The sequence below is a fragment of the Poecile atricapillus genome, chromosome 12, assembly GCF_030490865.1.
Source record: "Poecile atricapillus isolate bPoeAtr1 chromosome 12, bPoeAtr1.hap1, whole genome shotgun sequence".
In the NCBI taxonomy this organism is placed as follows: Eukaryota; Metazoa; Chordata; class Aves; order Passeriformes; family Paridae; genus Poecile; species Poecile atricapillus.
Window position 1 is genome coordinate 2166425 of NC_081260.1, and position 15987 is coordinate 2182411.

Sequence of the window (15987 nt, forward strand, 5' to 3'; positions counted from 1 at the left end):
CTGGCCCTGCTGGGGCAGGCAGTGCCCCCAGCCCCCCGGATCAGATCCATGCTGCCCCTGGAATGGTGCAGCCAGGTGAGGGGGGCTGGCCCCAGCCAAGGACATTTCTGCCACCTTTGCACGCTCAGGTGTCCCTGGTGCCTCTCCAGGGGTGGCCAGGGCTGTTCCACATCCACTCCCTGACCTCCTGCACTGTTGGAGGGACACAATTAATGGTGATCACACCCCTCCAGCCCTGGGGGTGCTGTGGGAGTGGGAATAGGGAATCCAGCATGGATTCACTCGGAGCTGCACCTCCTCCTGTGTCATTTGAATGAGCTGCACCCAAGTGACAGAATATGCTGAGGTGGAGGGGACCCCCATTCTCTAATGGGCACAGGCTTTTGGGGCCAGGAGCAGCTGTGGATTTAAGGTAAATACTTTTAAATTGGCTTATTTTCATTAAAGGGAGGTAAATTGTTTGCCTTTACTATCAGGGAAACGTGAAGGTGGGGTGTTGGAAATAATCTGTCCTTTCATCAGGAAGCTGCTGCAGGTTTCCTGGTGTTGGGATGTGAGGTTTACTCCTGCTGAGGGCTTTTTCCAAGCCACAGTGTATTTCAGGATAGTCCAGCTCCTTCCCTGGGAGAAGCAAAGAGAGTCCCACCATTTCCTGCCACAGAGGAGGCAGTCTTGCTGAGGTGACCTGTTCTGGGGGATTAGCTGCTACATGGAAAGAAAAGGAAAGACCACACCTCTAATGCATATTTTTCAGCAATATTACAATAATTTATAAAGGCATCAAAACAAATTCAACATCTATTAACAACAAGCTGATTTTGGAAACAAAATTTAAATTATGAGGACATTTTGGTGAAGTTGAAGGCACCTTGAAAGGAGATGGAGTAAAAATGGTTCTGCAGCCTCCTCCTCCCTCCACTGCCAGCCCAGCAGCTGCACAGCTCTTCCCTCCTGCCCTTTCCCCATGTTTGGGGCAGGCAGTGGGAATCACCCTCTCCCTGTCCACATCAATATTTACTGTTCCAGGCACAGATTCTGCACATTGATTGGAAAGAGATAAAAAATTGCTTCATGTTTTTGTGTCCCAGCGAGGTCAATGATGAGTTTTCCTCAGTGGATTATTTTGCTCTCAGCATTCAGTAGAACAGCCCTGGAGCCCAGGTAGCTCCAGAGGTGCTGTCAGAGTCCCCAGAGGTTCTGCTCAGCCCAGCCAGGGCTGCTGTGAGGATGATCCGAGGTTCCTGCTGTGTCCTGGGCTCTGGGACAGGCCCTGCTGTCCCTGCCCGCAGCTCCCAGCGCAGGAGGTGAAGTCACTGTGTGTAAACAAGGCCCAGGGACAGCAAATGACAAACTGCCAGCCCAGGAGAAGCTTCAGCTGGGGCTGGGCTCCTTCCTGCAGGGCTGCTCCAAGGAATTAAACATTCATTCCAGGCAGCATCTGGACAAGGAACAGGCTCCCTGGATTCTTACAAAGCTGGTGCTGCAAAAGGTGCAGCAGAGGCAGCACAGGAGGAAAGATCTCTCAGTGCAACCTGCTTTGAGAAAAACCCATCATTTCTACTGCTCATTAAGCTGCTAAAAAAGGGAATTGCTTCAGGTGGAGTTTGCAAGTAGGAACTTTCACAGTGTCAGAGGTCAAACCACCCTGCCTGGGCTTCAGTTCTTCAGTTGTGAATTCTAACTGCACAGTGGGTTTGAACTGAAGGCGGGCTGGGCACAGTCTCCTTCTGGAGGTGACTTTTCCTGCAGCCAAGGATCCTTTGAGCTGCCCCTGATCCCATGAGTTGATATTTTGCTCCAGCTGCAAGAGGGACATGAACAGAACTGCGGGAGAAGTCTGACAGGTGCCCTCCTGCCCCTGCCTGAACTCTGCCCTTCATCACTGGAAACAAAAATAAAATGGGCATCAGGCTGGGCCAGCCCATTCCCCTCCTCACCTTCCTTCTGGGGAAAAAGCTGCTTTATCAATCCTAAAACCAGGGAAACTTGTGTGCAATAAGTGAACCTTGCCCTTGACCTTTGGTAAAGTCACATTTGGCAACATCATATTTCAATGAAACTCCTCTTTCTGATGCCTTTGAGAGTGGTTCTTTAAGCTGTTGAAATTGTCCCTTTGCAATAAATCAGTGGAGTTGGCAGGATCCTGAATTGGGATTTGTGACAGGACCCTCATACAGGGAACTGGCCCAGCAGCTCCGAGTTTTACTGTATTAACACATTCCTGGGGTTACTGACACCTAAAAATGAGGACTGGGAAATCCTGATGGGTACAAGTGCCTAAATTGGGTCCCCATCCTTACAGATTTAGTAGCTGCTTCTAAAAGCCTCTGTTTCAACCTGTTCAAATACTCTGTGGAAAGCAGAGCCCGAAAATCAAGGCAAGCCTCAGCAGCCTCCAGGGCAGGTTGTGGAGAAACACTGGGAAGAGTTTTCTGTGCACCACCAGGCCTAAGGAGCTGTAATGAGCCTGGGAAACTCCAACAACTGTGGGATTAACCCTTACTTTGAATTTGACATCCAGGTTTGTTGGTAAAATGTTTTCCATGAAAAGGAAGCGAGGAGTCTTCCATGGCAATGCACCAGGAGCAGGAGTGGAGCAGTCCCTGTTTCCCTGCCAGCTGTGGCCTGGGTGCTGTCCAGCTGCTGTTGGATACCTGGAAGTGTTGGGGCTTTGGTGGAGCTGTCACACGAGGCTCCCTGGCCAGGACACCACAGTCAGGGTCACTTTGTTCCTCTGCTCCTTCAGCATTGGGATTAATTCCGAGTTGCTCATTCCTATTGCTGGCACTCCATTCACTGCCACGATTTCATCTCCACACCTGCCCAAAGACAGAATCCAGTCAGGACTGGGCTCAGTATTAACCCTGCACCCACCATCACCCTCAGCCACATCAACTCCTCCTCCAAAGAGCTTGGGGCAGAGGGGAGGGGACAGTGAGAACCTGCTGCTGCTGGGGTGCCAGCAGTGAGGGGCAGGCAGCAGGGCAGGAGCTGTGCTGCTGAAACACGGCAGACCCAGCTCAGTCCTGCAGCTCCAGCGGCCCCACTGCCACCATCAGAGGTGCGAGAGTGACACAACCCAGCCCCTTCTGGGGGGTGTGAGGGGCTGAGCCCCCCCAGCTCTGCCCCAGGACTCCAGCAGAGCCCAGCTGAGCCCGCTGCTCCCACCTGGGCTCTGGGAGCCAAGCCCCGACCCTGCCCCCGGCCGTGTCCCCGGCAGCCCCTCCTGCCCCAGAGATGTCCCACCCTGCTCCTCTCACTGGGATCCCTCCCCAGCAGCTCCTCCAGTTTGGGCTCCTGCTCAGGAGGGCTTCTGTTACCTGTGCTGGGATACTTCTAATCCAAGAGGTTTTATACTCCGGAACCTCCAAGACTGATCTCAAACATCCTCTTTCTACTTTCACCTAATTACTCAATTAAACCCTTCGCAGTTAGGTTTTAAAGGGCTGTAAATTCCTTTTCCTTGCACCTTTGTGGAGAAACCAAAGCGCTGCTTAACGCAGGGCTCAGTTTGTTACAAGTTTGGTAACAGTATTAACTCTCAAAGGAGATGATGAGCGAGTCATTAACCGGGAGCTGATTTCCTTCCAAGGGTCAGAGAGTCTGGGAAGCGCCCCCAGCCCTGGTGGTGGTGGTGATTCCCCAGGAACCTCACACCTACTTGAGTTTCCTGTCCCGGAATGCCGGAGTCCCGGGCACGATGGTTTTGATGAAGAAGGGTTGGTTTCCTTTGCTTTCCTCAAAGCCTCCCACGATGCTGAAACCCCAACTCTCCAGGTTTCCTTTACTAAGGACGATATCTTGACAGAAGTGAAGGTAGCTGTGTCAAAAACAGAAAAGTTGTGAGGCAAATTGCCTGACCAGGAATTTATGTTTTCCCTCATGGAAAGCACAGCCTCATTTTCCTGTGTTTTAGGATTTGAAACACCCCTTTGCAAGGCGTGTCAGAGGGTTAATTCCCAAATGGGATGATGCCAGTCCTTTAGAAATCTTTCCTCAGTGTTGCTTTAAGAGCTGAGAGGGAATTACCCGGCTCTAAAGGGGTTTGGGACCTGCAAGACTCCCGAATAACTTTGTGAATTCTGCTAATGAACAGCCAGTGGCAAACCCAAATTAACGGCGAGCAGCAGCCACGCCCATGCAATTAATAGGAGAGTTTTTATCCCCTCGGTGCAAGGAAGGTTTTCAAATGTGAGCTGCAGCAGCTGCCAGATGAGAGCAGGGAAGGGCTTTCCTGCAGGATCCAGGATGTCCAGTTCCACTCGTGGGCTCCTTGCTGAGAGCTCCCTGGTTCTGGAGGGTGGCCAGCGAGGTTTGTCTCCTCAGGGAGCCTGGGGAACATGAGCTGGAAGTGCCAGCAGCACAGACCCCACCAAGCCATGGCCAGGTGACACAGGAGGTGACACAGGAGGTGACACAGGACCGTCTCAGCCCCGGCTCCAGCTCAGGTTTCATCCTGGCACGGTGGAGCTGTGAAACTTCTGCTCATCATCATCACCCCACTGAGCTATTCCAGCAGCTAAACTTTTCCTAATAAACGTTTTTGCCTCAAGCGCTTTGCTTGAGCAGTTTTTGCTGAGGAGTTTCAGATTTCAAAAGCCTTCCCAGTTAACTTCTCACCAGGAGAAAGATCCAATTATCTACTTTCAACCTGTAATTTACTTTTGCAGCAGTTTTTCACACATAAACACCAGGAGCCCCAGCTCGAGCTTACAGATTCCTCCATGGTTTCCTTCCACAGGTACAAAAACGCAGCTCTGAGCCATGGCTGTGGCAGCTCCAGTGAATAAACAGCCCCAAGAGCAACAGTGGCAAGGGCTAGGTCAGCACAGAACATAAATAAAAACATCAGGCACCTTCTCCTGGAGCTGGGAAGGGCTGTTTGCTAGGAATCCATTTTCCATATTAAAAAATGGTTCAAGGAAGAGAAACTTTAATTTACTACCATCAAAAATGACTGTGGGAAAAGAATTTGGGAGTTTAGGGAAGGTCGAGGCGCAGGGTTTATGGTGCCAAGCACGCTGCTGAGCTGGCAGTTCCTGCTCCCTGTTGGAGTTTGGAGCTGCAGTGGGGCCGGGACTGGGAGCTCCACACGGTTCTTGTGGGAAGAGTCACACTGGAGCCAGATAAATCCCAGGGAACTGCTTTTCCACCCCCAGGACTTCTCAACAAATGCAATGTGTTTTCAAGAGACAAAGGTTTCAGAGAGAAAAGATAAATCAATCTGTAAACTTCTGTTTCTGGTACCTTTGGGATTCAGGGTGTGTTGGATTAGAACATCCAGTCCAAACCAGCTTTTGAGATGGTATTTTATACCAACAGTGGCTGGTGTGGATTTAACATAACGCTAGGAAGAGGTCAAAGTTTCTGTTTGACAGAAACAGAAATCACAGATATAAGAATAGAGGCCTGAATGGAGCTCTGTGGGCTCAAGTGTTGCAAAGATCAAAGACATTTCCCTAACCCTGAGCACTCGTTTCAGCTCACACCTTTCAGCATCAGGTCTGGGATCAAACTAGAAAGAAACACATTCCTCTAAAAAGAAAGGGATATTTCTGCTGGAGCAGAGCAATAACTGAGGGGAAAAAAGCTGAACAAACCCCAAATTGCACATGCAATTAGCTTTGAGCTTTCAGCCTGCAGAACATTCCAGCACAGTGAGGCCAGGGCAGCCAAAAGGAGCCGATCCCAGTGGAGCAGCTGGTGCTGGGACCAGTTTGGGACCAGTTTGGGCACATTTTGGGGGGTTTTGTGTGTCAGTGAGGTGCACACGGGGTCTGTCAGGGCCACAGTGCAGTGGCCATTCCCCTGCAGCACTGGGGCTTTGGTTCTGTGTGAAGGAAACCCGGTTTGGGTGGGTCAGGAGCTCTCTGGATGGGAAGCACACCCCAGCAGGTGAGGGCACTGGGATCACTGCAGCTGCACCTCCCAGAGCCAGCCTGAAGTGCCAGAGCCACCCTGAACATTCCCAGGTGACAAACACGGGTCCTGTGCGTGACCAGCCAGCTCCCACTGGGAGCAGATGGGAAAAGGAGTGAGGAAGCACAGGAATTACAGCCCTTCTTAGAGCAGGAAAGGGGAGGAAGATCCTGTCAGATTCCAAAGTGGAATAACCTTGCTGTGTGCCTCCTACCAACCCCCACAGCCAGAACTGCAGACACATTCCACAGCCAGAATTCAGGCTGGAGTAAAAGGAAGTGAAGAGCAGGAATCACTTCTTGCTTCAGGAGTCAAATGAAGGGGGAACATCAATACCAGCAGCAAAGGAATTTCCAGCAATGCATTAAATGGAGGCAATGTCAGGACATCCTGAAATGAGGGCAGGAGATCCAGGAGCACAGAAGACTCCAGTCCCTGCAGCAGAGTGTGGGGAAGCTGCAAAAAAAGCAGCCAGAAAAATTGGGAAAGGAAGAAAAGAAGCCCAGCCAGGTTTTGCCTTGCTGTAGTTCCCTGCAGCAGCAGCAGAAGGAACAAACAGCAGGCAGCATCTGAGGGTTTGTGCCCAGGTTTGGGCTCTCCAGGTGCAGCTCAGAGCCAGATCACACCAGACCTGCCTGGAGCAGCCAGGCCAATTCCTGGGGGAGCAGAGGGAGATGGGAGGAGGTGCTGAGCACAGGCCAAGTACAGGAGACACAAAAGCTGCCTCTCCTTGGGCTGGTTTGTTGAGCATTTACAGGCTGCTAAGTAACACAACAGAGGCTTTGTGAGTGCTTCTTCTCTGGGTGTCTCAAGGAACAAGGCTGTACATGATCCAGGCTTCCCACAGCAGGTTTGGCTTTATGTTCCACCTGCAGATGCTCCTGCAGTCAGCTGGGATGACAACAAACTCTGCCTTTCACGGTGTTTTGATGTAGCTGCTAAAGGGAGGGAGCCAGAGGCTCACCTCTCCAGGAAGGAGAGGGAAATTCAAGCTTCTCTTGGAACTTACCAGATTAAAACCTGGGCTAAGCCTGTGCTGCAAAGCTTTGCAGCAGGAAAACTCAGCTGTGCAGAATCATTTCTGCTTCATGCTGAAGATGACACCGTTACAACAGCCAAGAATTAGACTGAAAGAATGTCTGCCCCTAAGTGAGATGGGCAGATTAGAAACTCCCAGACAGCCCAGGTGTCTCTTGGCTTGTGTTAGGGGATGCAGAAAGAGCCACAGAGAATTTCAGTCAGTACTTCAGCAAGGACTGTATATAACATTGGCTATGTCTCTTTTAAAAAGGAGGTTTCAGAGCTTCTAAAGCAAGGTTACTGTCCAACAGGAGTGTGGGAATGATGGGTCACTCCAGAAAAACAGTGGAAGTTCCTTATGTACTCATTATTCTATGATCTCACTGGCAAATGAGGCTTTCCACTGCCTTTCAGCTAAACGGGAATACTGGGAATGCTTCCAAATTCATCAACAAAGTAATTAATTTCTAGTGTCTGAGTGAAAGTCAACCCTGTAATTAACAGCTCTCCATCCAGTGCCTGACAAACATACCTGGGCAATCCAAGCCACGTGATCCAGAGGGGAGACCAGCTGAATCCCTGCTCCCTGATGTCCAGGGATGGCTCTGGGGAGTTCAGGGAGAGGATTTCCAAGGCTTTCAGTGTCACTGAGTGGGAAGCTGCATTGGATTTCAGTGCTGACACAGCTTCATAGTAGTTGAGATGAGTCAAATCGATGCCATTTATGCTCAGAAGTACATCCCCTGTTGATGAAATAAAACAGGATTATTACAGACTTTTGGCTATGGAGCCCATTTCAAGGGGTCATGGGAACTCTGTTTCCAGCCTCTCTTCAGTGTCCAAGTCCAGCTTCCATTGGAAATACCCCACAGTTCCTAAAGGATAAAGGGTCTGAGAGCCTCCCTTACCTCTCTTGATTCTGCCATCCCTGAAGAGGCATCCAATGGGCTGCACACTTGTCACATAGATAGGGAGCTTGTTTTTGTTATCCCTTCCACCTCCAATCGTGATTCCCAAAGATTCCTTTGGCTCCTTTTTTATTGCAACTGTTTTCTCATGACTTACATATCCCTGAGGCAAATCCTGCAAAGCATTGACAGCACAAAATGCAGCTTCATTAATGCATTTAACAGGAGAAGCCCAGCTCTGGAAGACAACATTTGTTTCCTTCATCCAGAGCATTCCAGCAGTGGTGCTGGAGGGCAAAGCCAGCTCCCCATGTCCTTGCTGGGGTGGGAATACAGAGCAGCATTTCTAAGGTGAACCATCAGTGATTTTCCCAAATCCATTTGCTGCAGGGAGATGCTCCCTCTGAGGAGGGGAATTTTGCACTGAGGAACAAGCTGTGAGCTCATCTCAAGGCTGCTCATGCCAAGCAATGAAGCTGAAGGAATGTTTAGGTTGCAGTGAAGGCACACATTAGAGCACAGGCTGTACAACAGGGTGTAAATCTACTCAGGGATTTAAATGCAGGAGCCACACTTCAGCCATGCAGGACAGCAACTCCCTGAGCTCCAGGGACACTCCAACACACCACCCTGAGCAGCTGCAGCAGGTTTTCATTCAGCTGGAAGTTCTACACACAGATTTTCTCTCTGGGTTCAGCACACTGGGGATTTGCTGTGTCCCCCAAAGGGGTGGCAGACCCACACTGCAGTCACAGCAGCACCAGGGGACCACTGAGGATTCTTCTCCTGGACCACAAAGGCTCTGGCTCCACACCAGCTCAACTGGGTGTCACTGCAATGCCCTCAGTGTGTGGGGTTTGATGGATGTCAGGAAGCAAATCCCAAAAAATCTCGTGGATGGCAAATTTCTCATTGCCCTTTCCAGACATCAAAGGATTGTTTTTCCAGCTCTGCATCAACACTGAAGAAATTTTATCACCTTTTCCCCTTAAAATGATGTTTCCCTATAAAATGGTTCTTCAGTACCAAAAGCCCCAAACCTGCCCAAGCAGAAATGGAGCTGCTGATCAGCCTTCTGTGATAGAACACCACCATGCATTTATTAAACAGGGAATAAGCAGCACCTTGGCTTCATCTCCCATCCTCACCTTCTGGTAGCTGGATTTTCGTCTGTAGTGGTTCTGTTCTGGTCGCCTCCTGTGGTGCACTGGGCTCCCCCCATTGCTGCTGCTGCTGCTGCTGCTGTTGGAGGTGCTGCCATCCTCCACTGGCTCCCCCAGCTGCACCCCAGGCTGCCTCAGGATCACAAAGTTCACTCTGGACTCCGTGGTCTGCCCAGAGAAACAAGGAGTGGAAATTAAAAAGACAGAAAAATAGGTTAGAAATGAGGGACAGCCCTCATTGCCTCCAGGAGGGAGAAGGGCTGGCATCAGTTCCTACAGAGGTTCTCCAACATCCTCAGTGTGATGCAAAAGTCTTTTGTGACAAGCCAGGGAATGTGATTGGAAGAAGAAAAAGGGAATTAGCAAACATGAGTCAGAAGGAACAGGAGTAGAGGCAGGCCTCACTCGTGCCTCTCTCCCCCACAAATGCCAAACAAGAGAAGCTGGAAAGGGATGATTAATTCCTGCACTTTCCTACAAACAACCAACACAGCATCTTGTGTTGTGCTGCAGAGTGAACAGAGCTGGAACCCTGGCTGGCCCACTCACAGTGACCATGACAGTTTTTATTGCAAAGGAAGTTGTTAAAGTTCTTTCCCTCCCCAGCTTTGTTCATCTATTGTTCAGCATCTCCCATCCATGTTTTCCCCAGAGCACCTCTGGTTAAACACTTCACCAGCTGCATGTCTGGCCTTGGCAGGGCTGCAGGGGAAGTGTTCCCATTGTTTCTGCTGCTCTCCTTGGGTTTGTTCCTTCAGATCACCTGACAGAACCTTATTGTGAAGGACTCACTGGGGAAAGGCCCACGTCCTCCTTTCCTGCCTGGGATGACAGAAATGCCATTGCTGCTCTCCCTCCTTGCCACGGGACCCTGCCTCTCTGTGCCAGAGTGAGCTCCCTGGCCTTGGAAAAGAGGCCTTTTAAATGTAACTCTTTAAGTTACATTTAAGCAAGGATTTTAATCAGCCCTCAGAGGAATAGATCATGTTTGGAAAACTGCCACAGTTTTACACAAATGTCACTTCCAAAGAGATTCAGCCCCCAAACCTCATGAAGCCAGTTCTGAGACTTTGGTTGCTGCTTCCAATGGGATCAAAAGTTCCTCATATGGGAGTTGTGTGTGCACACTGCAACAGGAATGCAGCAGCACTCGTGGGATGCAAACAAATTCTAAGAGGTCGTAGAACAGAAGCACAACATGGAAAAGGACCTCAGGGCTGGAACTCTGCTCTTTCTCCCATGGCACTGCACTCCTCTGGTAATTGTGAAGGGAACTGGCTCTCCCTCCTGCTGACCTCACATCCTTTCTGGGATATAAACAGAATGGGATGAGGTGCATTGTGTCAGGATCTGTTGATAAAAACACAAACTGGAGGCACTCGCCTGGGGAGATAAAGAATTTCAACTGATCTATGTGATATCTGCTGCACATGCAGCAATCCTTAATCCTTTAACTAGAATTCCTTGCCCACTCCTTCCACCAAAACATCTGGCATGCTGCAACAGGAGCACACTCCTCAGGGAAAGACCACCCCTCTTCTACCCATTTAGTACCTTGGAATGTTTTTAGCCTGAGGTGCCCCACGTCATTTTCCACTCTCTCTTCACAAATACAGGTAAAATGGGCTTCAAATCAGAGGGATCTGCTCTGTGCTGCCAGCCCATCCCATCTCCCAGGCAGCACCTTCAGCGTGGTGGAAGCACAAGAGGCTGCCCTGATCCCATCAATCCACACTGTGCATCCCAACATTCCTTCTGCAAGGCTGAGAGGCTGCAAACACCACACTGGAGATGCAATCTCCTCGGATGAACTCCTGTGCCGTGAGCCACTGCTTCCCCTCAGACCTGGCAGGGATGACTCACCATGGATTCCCACTCTTGGTGTTTATCTTCCTTCGGAAGCAGCGCTTCCCACACATCCAGAGGGGAGTCTCTTCCCATGGGAGGGATTTGGGGGAATTGCAGCTTGCCCTGGTGTGTTCTGTTAGCCCTGGCTCAGAACAGGAGCCCTGCCACCAGCCACTCACAGCCATTTCCACACAGCCTCTCCATGTCTGAGCTCACCTGGATTATCTGGGCAGCAGCCTCGGGAGTTCCTTGCCTCAAATCCTGGCCATTTATTGACAGGACTCTGTCATTCCGACTCAGCTTCCCATTCTTGGCTGCCAAGCCTCCCTCTAAGAGATCCAGAATAAAAATCCCTGCCTCGTCAGTCTTCCTGATCAGTTTGATTCCCAAGGGTTCGGAGCGGTCTCTCTTCACCAAGGTGACGTGGATCACTTCCCGGTGTGTGCCAGGGGAATCCTGCTGTGCAGTCTTGTTGGAAAAGCCCTTCTCCTGCAGGACCATGAGGTGGAGAACAGGGCCTGGGTGGCGCAGGAAGGAGACAGCCTGGCAGTGAGTCACGCTGCTGATGTTGACGCCATTCACCTACAAAGACAAACAAAGCACTCACTAATCAGAGCCCACATTAATTAGGCACTGTCCGCACTGTGGGGCACAGCCAGGCTGGAGCAGGATGGAAAACTCCCTGTGCAATCTCTGACTCTGATGCACATTAGGGAGCAAAGTTTTCTGGAAAAGAATGAAAAAAGATGATGGAATTAGGCTGTAATTGGTGAATAACTGAGGACAGGGACAAGACAGGACAACCCACACAACCAACAAATCTAAAAATGTTCAGTCATTCCTTCCATGCCAAGTAAATGCAGATCTGCCTTCCCTTAATTTCCAGCATTCAGTACAGGCTTGGAGAAGACCCAGATCTCCACTTTTGAGTAGACCACAGTCTACAAGCTTCTGGAATCATCCATCTCATTATGCTTTTACCAGGGTGACTCTGAGAAGGCAATATTTGCTTTGCCTGCTGTCACACAAGATTCTGTGCAGTCTTTTAGGATGTTAATAGAGCTCCCAAGCGTGGGACCTGCCCTATTTACTGAGACATGGACAATCCAACTGGATAAAACAGGAGTCACTGTGGGTCCACCTGAGAAACCAACTCAGAGATCTCATCAGCCACTTGTGTGTGGGGCTGCCAGCCCTTCCTGGTGCCCAATCCCATGGGATAATGAGGATTTATGGCTTGGCAGGTGATTGGGCAGCCATGGCTGCAGGTGCTAACCATTGTCACAGTGTGTACAAGGTGTCACCTCGGTCACCCAGGGCCACACAGCCCTGCTGGCCGTGGGTTGGAGCTCTGCATTTACTCACATTTTGGAGCTGATACTCACTGCCAGTCAGCAGCTCTCACCCTGGACCTGCCCATGGAGAATATGCAGCTTAAGCAACACAGTGGAGCAAGCAATTATGAGACTTCCTAACTAGAGCAGAGACACGGGGCTGCTGTGTGAAATCTGTCAGGAATCTTTTACTTTATCCAAAACAGCCTAAATTTCAAAAAGCTGTCAAATATACAGAAATATGAGTCTGGCTGGTAGGAATGCCAAAAGTGACACACAATGCTGCTGACACAGAGGTCTGATCAGTGCTCTAAAACCCTCAGCTGCAGAGATTTCCCAGTTTTTCCAGGCACTCTCCTCCCCCAGTCAAGGGAAGCAATGGGGCTATCAGGGGGGTTTCCCTACCTCAAGGATGTGATCTCCAGGAGCAATTCTTCCATCAGCAGCAATCACAGAGTCCCTCAGCACTTCCTGAACAACGATGTTCCCTAGGGGGGTGTCCTTACCCCCAACTATCCTCATCCCCAGCTCTTCCTCTGGATCTTCCCGGTGGATTTCGATGGTGGTAGTTTCAGCCACAAGACTGGTTCTCTGAGGAAGGTCTGGTAGTGGAAATTAAAGAGAAAAAGCAACACATTAACAGAATTTTCCTTTTCACAGCACCCCAAGATTCAAACCCCTGGCAGTTGTGTTCAGTGTAGCATCTGGAGGGAAAGCAGCTATCAGGAGACCTAAGGTTGCATAAAAAGCTTTAAACCCCTCTGTTCTTTAGAGTTTCTCCAGAATTTTTCCTGTTTTCTCCTAGCTTTTGGTGAATCCAAACTCTTTGTTGTTGTTGCTTGGGGTTTATTAAAAGGCATTCAGCATGGTTTGGCTATATTTAGAGATTTATTTTTCTCCTGTGACAGCTGGCCTGCTAGAAGCACTCACATAACAAATTCCAGTTTCCATGATGCCAGTGAGGGAAAGGGACTACCCAGCTGTAATTACTGCTCTGCAACTTCCTTCCTCTAATTTCCTTTGCTCCCCTTTTCCCATCCCCCCTGTAAAAGAGGAGGAATGTCTGGCTGTTTCACAGCGTGCTGGAGATTAAGCAACGCTGCACTTTGAAGATGAAAGTTGTTGTTGGCAAGTGGGATGTCCCAGCATGGGGACACTCAGGGCCTGGCAGGGAGAGGGGCAGGTGTCACACCAGGGATGCAAAACCTGCTCCAGGTGTGCTTTGGGAAAAAGCCAAGAGGGAACTGAAGTGACCTGTGAGTTACCTGTCCCAGGCACAGGGGCTGGAAGCTGAGCCTGACTTTGAGACAAGGCACTGAGGTTTCCACGCTGCTGCCTCCTACCAAGCTGAGACAAGCACTGCTACCCTGGAGATGGTGATTTGATCTGCAAGGCTTTCAGAGCTGCCTGTTAATCCAAAACTTAACTTGTGCTACAAAAGCACCAGGAGGGAGGTACTGACCACTCCAGGAAACTGACTGTATATTTAACTTTCCTAACAAGATTAAAAATAACCTGGAACACTTCCTAGTTACAAATTACCTGGCTTCTGCAAGGGTTTTAAGTGCTCCACGTTCACATTGTCAGGGACTGCCTTTGTTTCTCTGTAGAATACTACAAAAACTCACTGCAATCTCACAGATTTTCTCCAAGTGGTTTTGTAGAGTTTTGTGCTTGTGAGCAGACTCTGCCATCCCTGATGCACATGAATGCATCTCCCTTCTGCTCAAGGAAGAGATGCCTCTGATAGCTACTAATGGCTGAGAAGCATTAAGGATATCTGACAGTGCTGGGGACACTTAAAAACTGAATTTTCTGAGATAACTGCCTCATTTGTATATTATGAAAGGTAAATACGCAGTTCCACCTCTGTACCACTCTCTCACCTTCTTCAGTCTCCTCAAAAGCTGGGTTAACCAGTCCAGGCTCTGCAGTCCCCAGTGACACCACAGCAGCTCCAGAGCTTTCTGCCACGAGTGAGGAGCCTCCACTTGGGACCTCTGGATCCTTGGGTGTGTTTGTCTCCCCCTTGGCAGGAGGATCCTCCTTCCCTTTGGGAATGGGATTCTTTTTCCGCTGGAGTTCAGATTTGTATTTCTTAAACCCAGGACACCTGGAGAGAGATTGGCAGGGACTGTCAGTGACTGCCTCCACCTGGGCAGGTGACCCAGCACACAAAAGCTCTGACAAAGCTGTGGGAAGAAGCTGGTTCCAGATCTCACCAGTGCAGTGCTGGTTTCTCAGATGATAGAGTGGATTCTCATCTGACCTTCAGTTTCTACTCACACGAGTATCAGCTTAAGTGCAGCCTTGTTATTTCACTGCTTTTGAAATTATTAAGCAAATTATTTGAAAAAGAAGAACGTAATAGAAACGGGAGTCTCCCTTGCTAAATATTTACCTGGCAAACACTCCATGAAGAAACCAATCCTTAAATATAAGCAAACACTGAGCTCTGATGTTGTAGAGATGGCTGTGAACTGTACCTTGATGCAAAGAAAGTGGCTCAAGTTTCAAGCTCAGCCTCGAATTAGGCTTTGTTTTAATACATCAGCTACACACAAGAGCAGCAAGGGAGGACTGAGCATTTTCTGTTGTGGAATGAGACCTGACCCTGGGCCTGGGTGCACTCCCAGTCCATGCAGGTGATGGCTCTACCTGAATGGGAGCAATTGAATTCCTAATCCCACTGAGTGCTCCCCACAGAGATCCCAGAACTGGGATGCAGCTGTACACACAAAATGTGCCCTGGATGCAGATACATCACCAGCCTGTCCCAGCACTAATGGGTGAGGAAGAACAGCTCTTTTATCACCAGTATTTATAAAAAAGGTGACAGGTGAGGAGGTGATAAATGCAAAAACATCACTTTTAGAGACATGAGTAGTACTGGGTGTTTAGCAGAGTCACTTTTCAAATTAAACTAAACTATTTACATTCTGGCTGAAGAAGTCTCATCCCAGTATTACGTCCTCTGGTTTATTCCTACTTATTTATTCTCCAAGCAGTAAAATAACCCTGAACTTAATGACAGAAGTTGAGTGATCCACTTGTGTACATGTCCCTCTTAAGATACCAAAACACAAATTCAGTTTGCAAAAGGCAGGGAAATCCCCCAAGAAAATAAGTTACTGCGTGCTTCTTATTTCCTTAAATCTTTTCCTATCAATTAAATTATTAATTATTAAATTATTAATCTCACTTAAAACAAGGAAAAAACCAAATCCCAGTGCAATTTTCTTATCAGTTTGTTGGTTTTTTTTCTCTCCCTATTTTTCAGTCTCACTGTGCCAAACAGCCCAGGTGAAACAGTCTGGAATCTTAGAATACTCTGTCCCCAAGAAAGACACTAACAACTGTGGAATATATAAGAGAACGATACAGTTTTCAGGCAGGTCCCTAATGTAAACATTTGAGGTGCTTCTCTCCCTCTCTCCCTCCCTCCCCTGTGTGTAACTCCTGTGCCAGAGGGATTACCCAGTGACAGGAGTTTACTGATAGCAGGGCAGATTTGCAGAGCAGAGGAAGGCCCAGCCCTGGTGTGAGCCATGGCCCCAGCCTGATAATGAGCAGCCAGGACAAAGGGCTGCTTCGGGGAAAAAGGAGATTATAAACTTTCACTGATGGGAAAGGGGCACCCAAGCACCTTCCATCCCTTCCCCTTGCTCTAACACGAGCTCTCAGCTCATGGGGATTGAAGCAAAAACCACAAGGCTCATCCTTGGCTGGAGCTGCAAAGGTATCCTAAGTGTACCTGTTCCCTGGCTGGCTTATTTATAAAATCTGTCATTGCCT

General features: G+C 49.3%; 1 protein-coding gene across 2 annotated transcripts in view; it reads right to left on the reverse strand.

Annotated features, from left to right (window-relative positions):
* Positions 1-151: 151 nt before the first annotated feature.
* LOC131583765 (ligand of Numb protein X 2-like) overlaps positions 152-15987 on the reverse strand; it is a 29454-nt gene continuing 13618 nt past the window's right edge. Inside the window, exons 4-11 of one of the 2 annotated variants that reach the window (XM_058848197.1) lie at positions 14079-14305; positions 12598-12794; positions 11075-11440; positions 8996-9178; positions 7848-8022; positions 7472-7682; positions 3662-3820; positions 152-2819 (exon numbers count right to left, since the gene is read on the reverse strand). In XM_058848197.1, coding sequence (XP_058704180.1) covers positions 2684-2819; positions 3662-3820; positions 7472-7682; positions 7848-8022; positions 8996-9178; positions 11075-11440; positions 12598-12794; positions 14079-14305 — 1654 coding nt within the window. In that variant the 3' untranslated portion in view covers positions 152-2683. The remainder of the gene's footprint in view (positions 2820-3661; positions 3821-7471; positions 7683-7847; positions 8023-8995; positions 9179-11074; positions 11441-12597; positions 12795-14078; positions 14306-15987) is intronic. The other variant, XM_058848196.1, reaches the window with a different exon arrangement.